Genomic DNA, 20,261 nt, shown 5'->3' on the forward strand with positions numbered 1-20,261 from the left:
ACTCAACAAATGGTTATTGGGTCCTTAATACACACAGGGACTTTTCTGAATGTGTAGGATATTGGGATAAACCATACAAATTCCTGCCCTCATGGAGCTTATATTCTAGTAGTAGGATACAGAAATTAACAAGTAAATCAAGAAATGAATGGGCATTTCAGATACAAAAAATTCTGTAAGAAAGATCAAATAATAACATCCATCCCAAAAGCCTTGTCAGGAATGGACTAGGCATCCCTTGGAGACATGAGTAATGAGAAGAGCCAGGCATGTGACTGTCAGGGGAAGGGTTTTCAAGCAGAGAGAACAGAAAAAGTAATAGCCTGAAATCAGGAAGAAGCCTGGCTTATGTGAGAAACTAATAATAGAAGACCAAGGCCACTGAAGTCTAATGAATATGGTAGAGAGTAGAGGAACAAGAAATCAGCAGAAGGCAGGCAACAAGCCACATTGGTCCCCTGGACCAAGACAAAGGCTTTAACTTTTAACTTGCAGTTCATTCTATTCTTTAAGGTAGCAGAAGCAAGATTTTTTTTTTTTTTTGAGAATCTCATAAAAACTTTCAAAGATTAATTATATCTCCTAAATCCCTGCAGATATATCTCTGTCTTATTCACCAATGTGTTAAATCACGAGAGAAATCATTTAGAAAATTAGAAATCAATGGTGGAAATAAGATTAGACTTGTTGATCTGACCCAATGCTCTACTCATAGGTAACCCAAATTGTGTCATTTTCTTGATATATTGGAAAGTTATATGTCTAAATAATCTTAACCCCTTGTAGCCTTTTTGTACTTGAAACTACGTTTTTATTTTTAATCTAAAGAGAAAATCCATGTTTGAGAAAAGTAGTCACAATAATGATTTTAGTTTCAATATAAATGTATTCTTTGTTTATTTCCCCTTAGCAGCTTTAGTTTTGTACAAGACCAGGTACCAAGTAGCAGCAACATGTTCCTGAAATTTATAAATAAACTAAATAACAGAGTTATACATATTTTGCTTCTTATAGGCAATGGCCTAAATATCCTGAGAGTTTAGTAAGTGAACTTATCCAATCTCATGATGATCTTGGATCAAGTTTGAGGTTAATGATTAGTGTACCTGTTCATGTATGCATTGCTTATCCTAAAATATCTAAAGCACCTTTTAGATATCTGTAGACCTAATATAATGCTCTGTAAATTTAGCTTTAAATAAAATTTGCCAGACATTTGACTGATTATACTTTTGGCATAATTCATAATTCCTAGGCACTTCCTCAGTTGAAAAACTATTATTTTTTTATTCCTTTATGTAATGTTATTTGCAGGGCATTTTCAAAATGTCACATAATTTGGAGAAAAATAGTATTTTATTTTACAGTGGAGAATTGAAATACTGTTGATTTTTCTTCAACAGTATTTTCTTTCCTTGACTTCCATTTTGTTTTGTTTTTAGGATTAACTGTATGATGTAAATTGCTTTAATGTGAAACCTTTAGGTAGAGTGATATATCTATCTCCCAGACTTGCAAAGACTCAATTATTAAAAATATGAGTGACAAACCAACAAATAATTCTTATTATTATATTAAACTCTAATTAGTGTTTTTGGAATTTTATTTAAATATAGGCCTTTTAATATTGAGATGTCAGTAGATATCAAATATAAACTGTTAGTTCGAAGAGTTGATAAAAGGCTTTAAAAAAGGTGATTGATTTTTTTCTATGTGCAACCATGCTTATTCTATGGAATGTAAAATATAAGCATATTGTTCTCCTGTCGTTGCCACTCACTAGAGACATAGGACATAAAGCTAATATTAAAAAGAATATAATGTATAATAAGGCAAATGGTTAAAAAAAAAAAAGAGATTTGGTAAGTGCTATGAAAATTAAGAGGAGGGAAATTTATCACCATGTGCAGAAGCCAGAGGTTTCACATGGGATGTAGGATGTGGAATGGGGATACATCAGTGGCTGGGTTTGGCAAAGCACTTAGGTGGGACCATAGGAAAAGCCAGACACTGAGGTGACAAAGAGCAAGATAAGCCAAATTGTCAGCAATGGGTGGTTCCATTTGGAGAAGAGTAGGATGGGTAGGTGGTCTTGGATTTATAGAGGCCATTAAATACTGGGCTTAGTAGGAGTTTTGGTTTTATCATAAGGCCATTGGAGTCAGTGAAGTATTTTGACTTGGGGAGTGGGGTAAGGAATGTGGTGTTTTAAGATTAGCAAGAAAAATCGGAAAGGGCATAGTGGCCGGTCTAGAATTTCTATATGTGGCGTGGCGTAGAGACACAGAGATCTATTTAGAGGGAGAGACTAAGGGACTTGTTTAGGAGCTATGGTTGCAGACATTTTCACAAACAGCTAAGAAATATCTAAGAATGGAGGTGGGTGGTACTGATAGAGATGGGGTGAGAAATGCCAGTGTCAAAAAGTTCAGAAAGACAGACTTGGGAAGGACCCAAAGAGTTAGAAGGCATGTAGAACTGTAGTTATTAGTGAGTAATATGAGCTCCTACTGGGGTTATGTCATGTGTATGCAAAATATGTACTTTTAAAAGGACATTAGCTTTGGAAAACTAAGCAAAGAATTAAGGGAAACTTTCAATTCAAGTCCTTCTCTGATTTCTGGGCCATATTGGAAATGTGTCTTCACAAATTACTTTAGTAAACAGTTATTGAAAATTAATAGTATGTGTGTATATAATTAAGTAACCACAGATTTTCTTGCAAAAGATTACAAACACATTTTTGTTAGATATTTACTTCTGATTTTAAATAATTGAATTCTAAGAATATATCTTTATAAATAATATCAAATGGCAGAGTTGGCAAGCTATTATGTAAAGTGCAGATAAAAAATTTTTAGGCTTTGTGGGCCACACGTGCTTTCTGTTGGAATCACTTAGCTCTGCTGTTGTAACAAGAAAGCAGCCGTAAACAATATGTAAACAAATGGGTATTACAGTGTTCCAATAAAACTTTATTTATAAAAACACATAAGTCCATTGACCATTGGGTTGTAGTTTGCCACCACCTGGCATAACGTGTCTTGGTTGAACATGAATCTAGAAACTGTCTTTAAAATTATTTTAACCATACTTTTAAGAGACCACAAATACATAAAGACTATCTAAGGATAACGGTTATATGTTTCCCTTTATGAAGACTCATAGGGGGAATCTTTAGATTTCTTTCAGGTCAACACATGTTAGAAACTGCAGACTTTGTCTTAAGCCAGTAACGTGGTTTTATCATTATAGGTGCTGGTTGGGTTTCCATTTTTTCCTTGGCCTCTAATAACCTCAGAATAAAGTTGAGTCCTATTTCAAGTAACTGTGCAAAACCTGTAGTATACATTTCACATGCTAACTATTTCATGCTTTATTTTCTTCTGATTTCCCTCTGTAATTTATTTGAATCCTTTTTAGAACAAGGTAAGGTATAAATAAACCTACTTTCTGTGTTTTCATTAGATATCCACTTATCATTAAAGTTTTTGACCAGAGAATTTCCTTTCTGGGAGTGAGTGAAGGTGACACGGCATTTCAACCATGTTTGCTATTCAATTAGGACAGGTTGCATTGCTCTTGTTATTCAGTTTCCACAAATGAAATCATTTTCTCAAAAATAAACTGTAAATTGCATGTGATTATGATATTGGAGAACATCTGTTAAACCTGCTACCCTTTTAAAAATGAGAAAATTTGTTGCTTCTGAACTTTTTGCTATGCTTTTAATACCATTTTTCAACACTCAGGATATCAGTAGTCCTGGTGTGAAGCTGCTGAGACCCAGATTTTTTCTCACTTTTATGAATGCATGGGCGTGGAAATATTCTGGGGATTAGAAATCAGATATTAAGCACTGTTCTTTCTCTCCAGAATGCTACATGATATTTCTCACTCCAAAGTGAAATCTGAATCATGTCATAGTATAGGAACTGAGTTCTGACTTTTTGTTTTGTTTTGTTTTGTTTTACCTTCTAATCATGTAAAATGATACTATTGCCATTTACATTTAATAATAAAGTTTGTTAATACACTGGAATTAAATAATTAGACGAATTTTGACCATCCTATTAAGTTAATAGTGAAATGTATTTGAGTGACTCTTCTACAAATTATATAATGGTCAAGAGAGCTTTTCATGTGACTATTCACCTAAAAAATATATTATCAATTAGATATGACCAATAATGTTTCTTTGACATAGTCAAGGAAGTATCATGGGAAATGACAATGTCCTCCTTTAAATGTTAGAAAAAAGAGAATATTATACAAGAAAAAAGATAAATTAGAAAGCCCCTGGTGATTAGACAGAGGTTTGTTCCACTTTGTCAATACCTGTGTTAAGGTGAGTTGTTTTACTGTAATTGTTTTGGGTGGTTTAGCATCACAGAGAATTAGAAATTATAACAAGATACATTTCAGTTAGACTGAAACATAGACAATATGGTGAGTGGTGGGCCATAGATATAGTTAGAAGAAGGTTTCAACAAATACCATTGCCTGGGAACATTTATAGGGATCATAATGGGCGTGACCCTGTACTAATTTCATTTGTAGTGAAACATACAAAGAATCTCAAACATCAGCAAGAGGGCCAGATTAAATAATATTTAGTTAGTCATAATGAAAAAATGGCATCATGTTTTCCTAAAGAAAATTCAATTTGAATTTCTCACGCTAAAAAAAAATCCACATTTTATCATATATATCAGATGTACATGGAGATGATCTATAAAGAAGGATGTAAGTGGAGCACACATATATATGTAACCTTGAGAACATCCATTTTATCATTTTAAAATAACCATTTCAAGGTGAAAAATTGCTCATGTTTCTGTATTATGTAAAGTTACTTTTCACATCACAAAACGTATCAAAAAACATGAGAGCAGCCACGGGGGATTTTGTAACAAATGAAATAATCATGACTTTATATCTTGTGGTAAAATATAGTTTACTGTGTGAACCACTTTACTGAATTTATTCAGAATCCTTTCTCTGGAAAGAAAATGAGAGCAATTGCTATTTCCTTTCCCAAGTTGTTATGCCCCTTAGAGGTTCTCAGTCCTGCAGAGAAGGTTGTGTATGTGGAGAATCTGAGCTAAGGAGCCCTGGTTCAGGCCAAGTGACGCCTAAAAAATGCTCCTGCTCAGAGAAGTGCTGTTGACTTATAGTGGCACTTATTCAGCCATTTCTGGACTCAGGTCAGTACAGCCCTCCAGATGGAGTGAAAACTAACCTTATGTGAAAACTAATAACACAGCACTCTGGTGGTCAGATCTACTATTACATACCATCTTCATAAAATCTAGGTCCACAACACAGGCTGGAGTTAACATACAAACAGTACCTCAAATTTGGGATAACTGTGTAACACAGTTAGTTATGATATAATCTAGTAATAGAATAAAAATGGACCCCATGTTGGAAAAATCTATGACAAACTCTTAAAAAAATTTCATTTCACTTCATTTTACACTTAAGTATAGTTTACTAACTTTTATGCTTTCCCATTTACGTTAATAATATTGAAAAGTTACACATTTGAAATTATACAAAACATGATGATGACTGAAGGTTTATAAAAAATGTCTTCTCCATTTCTGAGGTTAGGAAAAAATAGAGAACAGAGGGGGGCCTCTTATGAAGATTACTTTGTATAATCCCAGCTTTTTTTTGTATTGTTATTTCTTCGAACCCATATTGATGCTCTGTTTTGTCATTTACAAAACTGCATGTATGTGATTACTTAGTTCTACAACTAGTTGTGATTGTTAAGGTCCCCATTTATTTATTTATTTGTCTTTTATCCTTTTTTTTAGAGCTGCATCTGCGGCGTATGGAGATTCCCAGGCTAGGGGTCTAATCAGAGCTACAGCTGCTGCCCTACATCACAGCCACAGCAACGCCAGATCCAAGCCATGTCTGTGACCTACACCACAGCTCACAGCAACGCTGGATCCTTAACCCACTGAGTGAGACCAGGGATCGAACCCACAACCTCATGGTTCCTAGTCGGATTCTTTTATGCTGCTCCTTGACGGGAACCCCAGATCCCCATTTATTAATGCATATATTTCTTTGATCAAGATACATGTGTGTGGTTTACAAAAGGCAGCTTTCTTTGCATGGACTTGTAAAGGAGGAAAGAACAACAACAACAAAAAAATCTAAAGTCCAAACCAGACTTCAACCTCCTTAGTCCTTGTTTCATTATCTTTAAAATGCGGATACTTGCCAAGAGTTTCTTGTGTTTTGTTCATTTTAGATCTAAGAATCTAGAAGTCAAATTAAAGCTATATTTTAGGACAGGGATTTTGTTCTTCAGGAAGTGAAACTGAACAAAATGCTTTATGTGCCACAATTGTAATTCCATTGAAAAAGTCAATGTGGGCAGGTTTACAAATGTCTAGCATCTTTAGGTCATGTCAGTCATTTTTGAACTACGGGGCATAAAGCTAAGCTGTTCATGAAATTTTAAGTCATGCTAAAAAAAAAAAGTATTACATCAGCCCGCTAGTTGATACTGGGGTATACATGAATAGACATGAGACAGGCACTGAATATATTTGGAAGATGTAAATAATATCCTTCATATCCTTATTATATCATTGTTTGTTATAGTCTACACAGTAACTTTATCATGATAAATTAATCACTATTACATTGTGTTTAGATTTATGTGAGCTATGCACATTTTCATAGAGTACTTTTTAAACGTCTTTGAAAACTTCAATAATCTCAGTTTTAAGGTAAAGAATATGATACCTTAGTCACTATATAATTTTTGTTTGCTTATTTACACAGTGCAGGATACCCCACTATTAAGAAAATTGTGTGGTTGAAGGAAGTGATCAGTAACTGTTTTTGAATGAACACAGCTTGTTTAGTACTATACCAAGAAAATAATGGTCACGCTTTTCTTTTTCAGACTGATAAGATTTGAAGGAATCAATATTGTATCTCTCTTAAAAAAAAAAAAAAGCAACAATTCCATGTCTGAAATACCCAGTCTTTACCTTTCTTTAAGACATATTAAACATTATCACTCTACCATCTTATTGAGTCCTTTGGAAAGTCATTTGACTCTGGGCCTCAATTGTCTAGAACACAATGAGGGGATAAACTTCAAACTTTTGCACTAAGCAGTTTGTCATGTTGAATAGCTATTTGCCCCGCAAAAAATTTCAGTGATTAGAAGCCTGGACAGATACATATACTTTTATTAAGAAAAACTGAATATCACAGGGAAGGTGAATTCCTTGGAATTATGAGGTGCTTTTCAGAGGAACAGATCATACCATTGTGAGCATCCACTGTGTATTCAGCAAATGTTTTTAAAGAATCAGTTATGAGCCCCTGATGGTGATGAGCCATGACAGCAGTAGAAAAAAAACAAGACTGCATCCTTACCTTCTAGGAGCTTTGTGCTGGAGTTGAGAAGACATGGCCTCACATCCTTGGGAGAACCAAACAGGCTATATATGAACACTTAGCACATCACATCACTAATTTACTTGTTTAAAAGAACTTAGAGAAGGAAGCACATATGTGATAGCCTTAAATAAGAGCCAAGTTATAATATGGTTATGTGTGAAAATGAGTGATACAAATAATTGGAACAGTTGAAAAGATGAGACTAAGACAAGGCTTTAGGAAATGATGGATGCAACTCTACACACTTGGAAAATATTTGCCTGTCTCATAGCTAGTGTGGATTTTAAAGAAAAAAAGAATTGCATTTGAATGCATTATTTTCCAATAGAAAGGCAATAAAATATTTTACTAATATATAAGATACTATATTTTTTAATTGATGTATAGTTGATTTACAGTGTTGTGTTAGTTTCTGGTATACAGTGAAGTGATTCAGTTTTATAAAAATAATATATATAGTCTTTTTCATATTCTTCTCATTATGGTTTTTTCCAGAACACTGAGTATAGTTCCCTGTGGTATACCAAAGGACCTTGTTTTTTATGTCTTTTTTATATAATAGTTTATATCTGTTAATCCAAACTTCCTTATTTATCCCTTCCCCACCCCCTTTCCCCTTTGGTAACCATAAGTTTATTTTCTCTGTCTATGAATCTGTTTCTGTTTCTTACATAATAACATGTATATCATGCTTTAGATTCCAAATACAAGTGACATCATATGATATTTGTCTTTCTCTTTCTTATTTACCTCACTTAGTATGATAATCTCTAGGTCTATCCATGTTGCTGCAAATAGCATTAGTTCTTTTTTATGGCTGAGTAATATTCCATTGTATATATATATTCCATATCTTCTCTATCCATTCACCTATCAGTGGACATTTAGATCACTTCCATGTCTTGGCTATTGTAGATAGTGCTGCTGTGAACACTGAGGTACACTCATGTGTCTTTTCAAATTATGGTTATGGTTTTCTGCAGATATATGCCCAGGAATGGGATTGAAAGATCATATGACAACTCTATTTTTAATTTTTTTAAGGAATCTGCATACTGTTCATAGTGGCTGTACCAATTTACATTCCCACCAACAATATAGGAGGGTTCCCATTTCTCTACACCCTCTCCATCATTTATTTGTAGACTTTTTAATTGTGGCCATTCTGATTGGTGTGAGGTGATACTTCATGCTAGTTTAGATTTGCACTTCTCTAATAATTTACAACACTGAGCATCTTTTCATGTGCTCTTGGCTGTTGATATGTCTTCTTTAGATAAATGTCTATTTAAGTCATCTGCCCATTTTTCGATTGGTTTGTTTGTTTTTTAAATATTAAGCTGTCTGAGTTTGTATATTTTGGAAATTAATCCCTTGTCAGTTGCATTATTTGTGAATATTTTCTCCCAGTCCTTTTGTTGTCTTTTCATTTTGTTTATGGTTTCCTTTGCTGCGCAAAGGCTTATAAGTTTGATTAGGTCTCATTTGTTTATTTTTACTTTTATTTCAATTGCTTTGGGAAAGTGACCTAAGAAAACATTTGTATGGTGAATGTCAGAGAATGTTTTGCCTATGTTCTCTTCTAGAAGTTTTGTATTGTCATGTCTTATATTTAAGTTTTTAAGCCATTCTGAGTTTATTTTTGTTCATAGAGTGAGGGTGTGTTCCAGTTTCATTGATTTGCCTGCCACTGTTCAGCTTTCCCAATACCAATTGCTGAAGAGACTGTCTTTTCACCATTGTATACTCTTGCCTCTTTGTTGAAGATTAATTGACTCTAGGTGTGTGGGTTTATTTCTGAGTTCTCTATACTGTTCCGTTGATCCATATGTCTGTTTTTGTGTTAATTCCATGCTTGCTTGAGTACTGTAGCTTTGTAGTATTGTCTGAAATCTAGGATTATGCCTCAAGCTTCGTTTTTTTTTCCCCTCAGGATTGTTCTTGTGAACATATAATCCAAAAATTTCATTTGTTCCTGTGAAAAATAAAGGTAATCTAATAGGGATCACATTAAATCTGTACATTGCTTTGGGTAGTATGGCTATTTTAACAATGTTAATTCTTCTCTGAGAGTGTGAAATAGCTTCCCATTTCTTTGAATCATTTTCAATTTCGTTTATCAATGTTTTATAGTTCTCAATTTCATTTATCAATGTTTTATAGTTTCATTTATCAATGTTTCTGTAGTTTTATAGGTATATGTCTTTCACCTTCCTAGGTTTAATCCTAAGGTCAGTTTTATTTATTTATTTTTATTTTTTGATGCAATTTTAAAAGGTTTTTTTTTTTTTAACTTCTTGATGTTTCATTGTCAGAAAGAAATATGTTAATCTTATGCTACGTTGCTAAATTTATCAGTTCTAATAGTTTTCATGTGGAGTCTTGAGAGTTTTCCACACATAATATATGATACCATGTTTTATTTCTTGTGTATAAGTCTTAAAACAATCCATCCATTGTACTTATTATGGATACCTCTCATAAACCCTTTTAATTTATTATTAGCCCTACATGATCTTCATCTATCCATTTATATTATCTGAGAATGTCTTCTACTTCATATATAATTCCTTTAGAAACATGATGCTTTGGAAAGGAAAGGAAAAAGACGGAGGTGTTTCCTAGGATTTATTGTACCATTTTTCAAAGCAGAGGCCAGCTGTTTGGGAACTAGAATGAAAATGTAAATTATCAAAGAGGATTAATGAGAGCCTTTCTTTCAGACAATGCCCAATGCAATCACAGTGAGAAAAGGGTTCAGGGAGATTTTTCTACTATGCCCAAGTTACAAATGAATCGAAAGGCTGAGAGGGAAGTGATTTACAAAGACCTAAGTGGACACAACCCACAGATTGTCTGGTACTCTGAGAAGTTGAATTAATCAAGGAACAGTCCTTCAGCTCTGCTGGGACTGAATCCAAATTACAAGATAACCAGGGACAAAACTGAGCAATTCACTGCATTAGTACCATAGCAGGACTGTAAGTTGAACTAGTGCTGGCATGAGTTGCATTTCAATTCATGTGGTTTTATGAATCAAAACAGAGGGCTTTGAATACAATGTAGACAGTACCACATGGGAACAAAATATGAAGATTATACATGAGCCAGGTCAGTATTTTCTGTATTAACCATAGGAAAAAAATCTGTGAAAGGTTTCAAATCCAAGGACTTTCACAAATAAAATAGGGTTTTTTTTGTATTTTTATGCAAATTTAAGTGCTTCAGAAAAAGTCCAGAGTGCTATGTATAACTCATACAGGCATATATTCATTTGAACTGATCTATTCATGGTATTTAATCTCAATGAGATGTCATGGTTCTGTAATGAAAAAAAATATCAATGAGGAAAGAAAACTGTAAATATATTGATTTATAATTGGGTTTTACACAAACTGTGGAAGTGAAGGAATAAAAGAACTTCAAATTCTAAAATTTGGGCATGGGGGGGTCTTATATACATTTTTATGAAATATCCATAATTTTGCCTTTTATATGATCATAAAGCTTATATAGGCTAATGAATAATTTCTGTAGTTGAAACAGCTAAAGACTATATCTCAGTTAATGCTTGAAATAATAAGGGGTTTGGAGTTTCTGCTGTGGCTCAACAGTAACAATCCCAATTAGTATCCATGAAGATGTGAGTTTGATCTCTAGCCTTATTCAGTAGGTTAAGTTTCTGCCATTGCTGTGGGCTGTGGTGTAGGTCACAGACATGGCTTGGATTTGGCATTGCTGTTGCTATGGTGTAGGCCAGCAACTGTAGCTCAGATTCAGCCCCCAGCATGGGAACTTCCATATGCTGCAAGTGTGGCCCTGAAAAAGCAGCAACAACAACAACAAATTTTAAATAATAAGGGATTTGATTAACAAATAAATATTTAATTACCAGCTTAAATTTTGGCATCTTCCCCTTTCCCTACCATCACACACACACACACACACACACACACACACACACACACACACACACCACACACACACACTGTTTTGTTTGGGTCTATCATTCTTACTGGTTGATTTGTTCCACATTCCGAGCTTTATAACCATCTTTATTCTGACAACTCTCTTCTGTATCTCCAGCTTGGGCTTCTTTCTGAGAGTTAGACTTCTATATCCCACTGCCTGCCAAATGGCTCCACTTGCGTTCTATAAGCACTTGAAACTCATCATGTTCATAAAGAAACTTATTTCAACATCCATCCTACATTGCCTTTGCAGACCCTATTTTAGGTAATGGAACTATTCCAAGGTACCAAAAGTTATCCTAGACTACTAATGTATTTCCTAAAGATATATTTCTTTCAAATTTTTCTTTTCCTCTCTATTTCACTGAATTGATTCTCCAATTAGCTTATTGATTTTTCTACTTTCAATCTTTTCACATTATATTCAGTCTTTAGATGAACCAGAGTGATCTTTCTAAACTGCCTGTCTAACCAGACTAATGACAACTATGTGTCATTCATCTGTTTAAAATCCTTCCTTAAGTGTCTTTTTAACAAAATCTATAAAGCCATGCAAATCCATAAACATGCTTATCTCTTCAGTCTTATTTTCAGCCACTTCCTGCCTGTATTTTGGCCTCCCTCAAAATTACCAAACTACTGTAGTTTTCCACACATTACTTCTATTCTTCCTATTATAGGTTTTACCCCCAGGCTAATTGCTTTTCATTTTTCAAAACAAGATCAGCTTTCGTAACTCTCTCCTACTGAATATTTATGCTTCTTCAGTGAAGGAACTATTCATTATTGTAAATCCGGTACCTAGCAGTGTGACCAGTCTACACTGCACACTCAGTGATTATTTTTTGACCTAAACAGTTCTAGTTTATGGTTCTGTTTAGCTTTTGCTACTAATTGCTTTGATTAAATGGGTATTTGTCTACTATAATAAGTTTCCATCTAGGGACCTAACTTCAATCCAATACTTGGTATCCCAAGTATTTTTCTCATAGTTCTTGATATATGCTCCCAATCTCTTCCCCATCCACTAGCAAAGAGAAATTATTTCATTTTTATATAGTGTTAGCCTGGTGAAACTGTAGGCTTTTTCACCTTAGGTAATTCTTTTCTCAAAGGGTTCTTGTGAGATTTAACTGTGATAGAGAACTTATGTGAAAAGGGTGGCAGGATGTCAGGCACTGTGCTGGAGTTCAAATACTCAATGAGTTTTCAGAAAAAAAGACTCTTAATGCGTTCTAAAATGTTTCAACAGTACTATTGAAAAATGAGAATATTTAACTGCTAAGAGAAAAAACTGTCAGCTGAAAAAGGATTAGGTTATGGGTCTCACTTTTCCCACTTGGCATGACTCTGAATTCTTTACACTAAACAAACCTCCCAAGCAAAACCGTTTTTAAGAATATACTATTTGACAGTTGGCTGGTGCCACCACCCAGCACACCCCAGCCTAAAATGCTGGTCTCCTGAGGTGGGCAGGGCCTGGGTGCTGAGGCTTGGGCTTTGAAAGTCAGATTGAGAGGGAAATGGGGTTTGCTAAAAGGAGACAACCAGAGGGAGCTAGGATGTGGTGCACTGTAACCTGTAGCCAAGGGAGACTTAGCAGGAGTCTGAGCTTGCCAGAAAGGCAGGGTGCTTTGTTGGGGAGGGGAGAGGAAGGATCAGGAGGTGCTTTCTCAATATATGGGCTCTCAGGAGCAGGCATTACTTGCTTTAGCTCCTGCGGCGGGTGCTAGCCACCAAAGTTATCTCAGACCCCAGAGGCGGGAGCAGACCACTGCCTCCACTGAGGATCTCATGATCAGGTGACAGTCACTGCCTCTGCCTTCCTGGGAACTAGAGAGGCCCATTGCTGCTACTGACCTCAGAGGAACTGTGACTGTGACTAGGAACTGACCTCTCCCTGCCCCCTTCCTGGGAGCAAGCACAGCTCTCTGCTGCCACTTCCAGGGATCCTGTGACCAGGTACCAACTACTGCCCTGATTCACTGAGAGCTCGCATGGCCCACCACCACTGCTGAGGCACCAGCCTCTGCCTCTCCATCTTTGGGAGCACACATGTGGCCCACCACCTCTGCTGCTGCTGCCAGCAAGAATCCCATAACGGCACTGACCTCTTCCCTTGCTTCCTTGGGAGTGTGCATGGCTGACAGCCACCACTGAAGGGCCTGTTCTGTGTGTGAATTGCTGGCCAATGCTGGGCTCCAGGAGGGGTCACATAAGCCACTGCACCCTCCCTTGTACTGCACCCTCCCTTGTAGACTGCATCCCTAGATGCTGCCCAGCTCTGGTTGTGCATGTAAGTTGCTACCACTACCAAGAACTTCAGGACTAGATACCAATTATTACACCTGTATACCCATTTCTAAGGGGATAATGGCCAGCACATGCTGAGGAAAAAGATGATACTAAAAACAGCCCTGTGATGAGGAAGGAGTAGCTGAAATATCTTCTCCCCACTGCATAAATCGTGGATTTACACCTCCAATGCTGGCCATATAAATTCAGCGTTAGTGGAACATCTGAATGGATGAGTGTTCCTGCACCTGAGATGGGTCTTTGGGTCTTGCTTGAGCAGCTGTGGGATTTGTGGACATGTACTCATGAGAGTTGGGCCAGGCCATGAGCTGCTTCTATAAATCCCACAGCAGGCCCAGGAGCACAAATAATGAAATCCTGAGTCCTGAGCTCATGGATCTGCACTGGTGATCTAGTGATGACAGCTCCTGACAGTTAAAGACATACCAGTAAAAGACATACCCACAGTTATGTTGGATCAAGAGCAGCACCAGTAACGGTGTACTGTGAGCACATACAATGAGGAAAAAGTGATACAACAGAGCACACACACTGGTGAACAACTCCAGGGGAGGAATACTCAGTGGCTCCTTTCCCATTGGGAATGCTGCAAACATACTTACCTCACACTGCAGACCAGAACCACAGCTCATAAACAGGTCTGGGAGCTGCTACTCCAGCAACTAGTGAGGACATCTTGCCCCTTACAGGGCAGTGACAACCATAGAGCAAACAGAAGCCTGGCTCAATATCCAGCACAGTCTCAGATCACCACAACATCAAGCACACTTCCTATTGAGGGGATAAAGGCCAGCATACACTTTAGGTGACAGGCTGTCTAAAGTCATACTAAGTCAATAGTCACCTCTAAACACACCCCTTGACATTGCCCTGACCACCAGAGGGACAAGATCCCACTCCACCTACCAGTGGGAAGGCACAGTTCCTCCAACCATGAAACCCGCACAGGCCCCTGAACTAACCTTACCCTTAAGAGGGCAGACACCAGAAACAAGAGGAATTAAAACCCTACAGCCTGCAGAAAAGACCACAAGCATAGAAAGACAAAATGAGATCGTAGAGAAAGAAATATGCTTCCAGTAAAGGAACAAGGTAAAAATTCCCACAAATAACTAAATGAAGAGGAAATAGGCAGTATACCTGAAAAAGAATTAAAAGTAATGATAGTAAGGATGATCCAAGATCTCAGAAAAAGAAGGGATGCAGAGATTGAGAAGTTTAAATAAATATATTACAAAAAGCTGAAAGATTTAAATAACAAGCACAAATGAATAATACTGTATCTGAAATGGAAAATACACTAAAAGGAATCAACAGCTGAATAACTAAGGCAGAAGAATGAATTAGTGAGTTGGAAGAATAGTGGAAATACTACCACAGGAAAAAAATTAAAAAGAATGAAAAAATGAGGACAGTCTAAGGGGCCTCTGGGTCTACATCAAATGTACCAACATTCGCATCATAGAGGTCCCAGAAGGAGAAGAGCGAGAAAAAGGGCCTTAGAAAATATTTGAAGATATTATAGCCAAAGACTTCCTTAATATGGGAAAAGAAACAATCAATTTGAGGAAGCACAAGACAGTATCATACAGGATAAACCCTAGGAGAAACACATCAAGACACATATTAATCAAATGACGAATGTTAATCCAAAGAAAAAAAATTACAATCCACAAGGGAAAAGCAACAAATAACATATAAGGGAACTCCCATATGGTTATCAGCTGATTTTTCAGTAGAAACTCTACAGTCCAGAAGGGAATGGCATGATACATTTAAGGTGATGAAAGGGAAAAAAACCTTCAACCAAGAATACTCTACTCAGCAAGGCTCTCATTCAGATTTAACAGAGAAATCAAAAGCTTTACAGACAAGAAAAAGCTAAAAGAATTCAGTGTAACCAAACCAGCTTTATAACAAATGCTAAAGAAACTTCTCTAGGTTGAAAAGAAAAAAAGACCACAATTAGAAACAAGAAAATTATAAATGGGAAAGCTCACCAGTAAAGGCAAACATAAAATAAAAGTAGGAAATCTCCCACAGACAAATATGATATCAAAACCAACAAACATGAGAAGAGGAGAGGATGAATGAAGAATATTGAAAAAGCATTTTTTTTCCTTTTATGTCTACATCCACAGCATATGGATGTTCTTGGGCTGTAAGTCAAATTAAAGCTGCAGCTGCAGGCATGTACCACAGAAACACTGGATCCTAGCAGCATCTGTGACCTATGCCGCCAGATCCTTAGTGCACTGAGAGAGACCTGGGATCAAACCCACATCCTCATGGACACCATGCTGGTTCTTAATCCGCTGGAGCCACAATGGGAACTGCTGAAAAACAATTTTAAATTAAGAGTCCAGCAACTTAAAACAATTATATATATAATGCTCTATCAAATCCTCCTGGGAACAACAAACCAAAAAACTACAACAAGTGCACTCATAAAAAAAAAATTAATTCAAATAAACTGCTAAAGATAGTCATCACATCATGAGAGAAGAGAACAAAAGGGAAAGGGAATAAAAAAACCCAACAATAACAAATCCAAAACAATTAACAATATGGCTGTAAGTACATACATATCAATAATTATATTGCATGTAAGTGGATTAAATCTTCCAACCAAAAGGCATAGACTGGCTGAATGAATATAGAACCAAGACTTGTATATATACTGTCTACAGGATATATATCTGTCCACTTCAGATCTAGGGACTCATACTGACTGAAAGTGAAGTAATGGAAGAAGATATTCCATGTAAATGGAAATCAAAGGAAAGCTGGAGTAGCAATACTCATATCATATAATATAAACTTCAAAATAATTTTATAGGAGACAAGAACATTACCAAGTGATCAAGGGATCAATCCAAGAAGATAAAAGAGTTGTAAATGGGAAAGCTCATCAGTAAAGGCAAACATAAAAGTATTAAAATAAAATATATATGCACCCAACTAGAACACCTCAATACAAAGTAACTGCTGACAGCCATAAAAGGAGAAATCAACAATAACACAATAATAGTGGGGTTTTTAAACACCCACTCTCAGCAACAGACAGATCATACAGACGAAAATCAATAAAGAAATACAGGCCTTAACTGATGCAATAGACCAGATAGGCTTAATTGACATTTATAGAACATTGCATCTGAAAACAGCAAAGTACATTTTCTTCTCAAATGCACATGGAACATTCAAGCCTTGGTAAATTTAAGAAAATTGAAATTATATCAAGCATTTTTTCTGACCACAATGCTATAAGACTAGAAATCAGCCACAAGAAAAAAACTACACAACACCAAAAGAAATGGAGGGTAAACAATATGCTAAACAAGTGAATCACTGAAGAAATCAAAGAGGAAATCAAAAATACCTAGAGACAAATGACAATGATGACACCATGATTCAAAACCTATAGGACACTGCAAAAGCAGTTCTCAGAGGGAAGTTTATAGCAATACAATTTCATCTTAGTAAAGAAGAAAAATCCCAAATAAACAACCAAACCTTACACCTAAAGCACCTAGAGAAAGAAAAGAAAGAAAACCCAAAGTTAGTAGAAGGAAAGAAATCATAAAGAACAGAACAGATATAAATGAGATGGAGACAAAGAAAACAATAGAAAGATAAGTGAATCTAAGGGCTGGTTCTTTGAAAAGATGAACGAAATTGATAAACCTTTAACCAGACTCATCAAGATAAAAAGGGAGAGGTCTCAAATCAATAAAATTAGAAATGAAAAAGGAGCAATTACAACTGACAACACAGAAATACAAAGGGTCATAAGAGCCTACTACAAACAACTTATAAGCCAATAAAATGGACAACCTAGAAGAAATGGACAAATTCTTAGAAAGGTACAACCTTACAAGATTGAAGCAGGAAGAAATAGAAAATATGAATACACCAATCACAAGTTCTGAAATTTAAAATGTAATTTAAAATCATCCAAAAAACAAAAGTCCAGGGGAGCTTCACAGGTGAATTCTATCAGACATTTAGAGAAGAGTTAACACCTGTCTTTCTGAAATTCTTCTAAAAAATTCCAGAGGAAGAAATGCTCCCAGGCTCATTCTCTGAGGCCATCATCATCCTGATACCAAAACCAGACAAAGACACCACACAAAAAAAGAAAATACAGGGCTCCTACTGTGGCTCAGCAGGTAAAAAACCTGACATAGTGTCTGTGAGGATGTGGGTTTGCTCTCTAGCCTTGCTCATTGGGTTAAGGATCTGGCATTGTTGCAAGTTGCAGCAGAGGTTGCAGATGCTGCTTAGATCCAGCACTGCTGTAACTGTGGTGCAGGCTGGCAGCTCCAGCTCTAGTTCCACCTCTAATCTAAGAACATCCATATGCCACAGGTGAGGCTATTAAAAGAAAAAGAAGGAAAATTATGGACCAATATAATTGATGAATACAGATACAAAAATCCTCAATAAAATATTAGCAGATTGAACCCAATAACATTAAAAGGATCATATACCATGATCAAGTGGGATTTATCCCAGGGATTCTTCAGTATTCTCAAATCAATCAATGTGGAACACCACATTAACAAACTGAAGAACAAAAACCATATGATCATCAAAACAGATGAAGAAAAAGCTTTTCACAAAATTCAACACCCATTTTTGATAGAAACTCCAGAAATTGGGCATGGAGGGGATCTACCTAATATAAAAAAGGCCATGTTAGACAAATTCACAGATAACATCATTCTCAATGGTGAAAAACAAAAGCTTTCATGCTAAGATCAGGAACAAGACAAAAATGACCACTTTTACTCAACATAATTTTGGAAGCCCTAGCCATGGAATCAGAGAAGAAAAAGAAAAAGAATGCAAATTTGGAAAAGAGAAGTAATACCGTCATTGTTTTCAGAAGACATGATACCATACATAAAAAATCCTAAAGATACTATCATAAAACCATTAGAGCTCATCAATGACTTTGGTAAATTGCAAGATACAAAATTAGTACATAGAAATTAATGTGTATTAATTAATACATATTAACAATGAAAGATTAGAAAGAGAAAGTAAGGAAACAATCCCATTTACCATAGAAATTAACCTACCTAAAGAGGCAAAAGATCTGTACTCTGAAAATTTTAAGATACTAATGAAGGAAATCAAAGATGACAAAAACAGTGGAAAGATATACCATGCTCTTGGTTGGGAAGAATCAATATTGTCAAAATGACGATGCTATGCAAGGTAATCTATAGATTCAGTACAATCTCTGTCAGGCTATCAATGACATTTTTCACAACTAGAACAAAAATTTTTTAAATATGTACAGAGACACAAAAGACCCCCAACAGCTGGAGTTCCTGTTGTGGCACAGCAGAAACGAATCCAACTAGTATCCATGAGGATGCAGGTTCGAGCCCTGGCCTCACTTATTGGGTCAGGCATCTGGCATTGCTGTGAGCTGTGGTATGGGTTGCATATGTGACACAGATCCCACATTGCTGTGGCTGTGATGTGGGCTGGCAGCTGCATCTCCAATTCAACCTTCAGCCTGAGAACTTCTATATGCTATGGTGTGGCCCTAAATAAATAAATAAATAATAAAAATTAAAAATAAGACCCCCAAATAGCCAAAGCAATCCTGAAAAACAAAAATGGAACTGAAGGAATTAGGCTTCCCAACTTCAGACTTTTTTACAAAGATATAGTCATCAAAAGAGTATGGTACTGGTACAAAAATGTGTATAAATCAGTGGAACAACATAGAAAGCTCAGAAATAAACCCACATACCTTTTGTCAGTTAGTCTACCACAAAGAAAATTTCTTCAATAAGTGATGCTGGGAAAACTGGACAGCTACATGCAAAGGAATGAAATTAGAATACTCTTTAACACCATTCACAAAAATAAATTGAAAATGGATTAAAGACCTAAACATAAGACCCGATACTGTAAAACTCTTGGAGGAAAATGTAAACAGAACACTGTTTCACATAATTACAGCAATATCTTTTTTGACCCACCTCCTAGAGTGATGAAAATAAAAATAAACAAATTGGACTTAAGCTTAAAAGCTTTTGCAAAGCAAAGGAAACATAAACAAAATGAAAAGTCACCACACAGAATGGGAGAAAATATTTGCAAACAAAGCTACCAATAAGGGATTAATCTCCATAATATACAAACATCTCATATAGCTTTATACCAAAAAAAAAAAAAACCCAATTACAAAATGCTCAGAAGATCTAAACAGACATTTCTCCAAGGAAGACAGACAGATAGCCAAAAAGCCCATGAAAAGTTTCCCATCATCACTAATTTTTAGGGAAATGAAAATCAAAACTGCCATGAGGTTTGACCTCACACAAGTCAAAATGGCCATCATCAAAAAGTCTACAAACAATGAAAGCTGGAGAGGGTATGGAGAAAAGGAAACTCTCCTATACTGTTGGTGGGAATGTAAGCTGGTGCACTTTCTATGGAGAACAGTTTGGAGGTTCCTTAAAAAACTAAATGTAGAAGTACCATATGATTCAACAATCCCAGGCCTGG

General features: G+C 35.9%; 2 protein-coding genes across 34 annotated transcripts in view; one reads left to right on the forward strand and one right to left on the reverse strand.

Annotated features, from left to right (window-relative positions):
- Positions 1–13,552, reverse strand: part of LOC146396117 (uncharacterized) — a 192,420-nt gene extending 178,868 nt beyond the window's left edge. Inside the window, exon 1 of the mRNA XM_084999112.1 lies at positions 13,435–13,552. Within this exon, the coding sequence (XP_084855238.1) occupies positions 13,435–13,552 (118 nt within the window). The remainder of the gene's footprint in view (positions 1–13,434) is intronic.
- MAP2 (microtubule associated protein 2) overlaps positions 1–20,261 on the forward strand; it is a 300,883-nt gene that overhangs the window by 9,292 nt on the left and 271,330 nt on the right. The gene's annotated exons all lie outside the window — the stretch shown is intronic.

Source organism: Sus scrofa, chromosome 15 (assembly GCF_054392235.1).
Source record: "Sus scrofa isolate SSC_HxYL_T2T_F1_AM1 chromosome 15, Sscrofa_HxYL_maternal_Yorkshire_Landrace_v2.0, whole genome shotgun sequence".
NCBI classification, from domain to species: Eukaryota; Metazoa; Chordata; class Mammalia; order Artiodactyla; family Suidae; genus Sus; species Sus scrofa.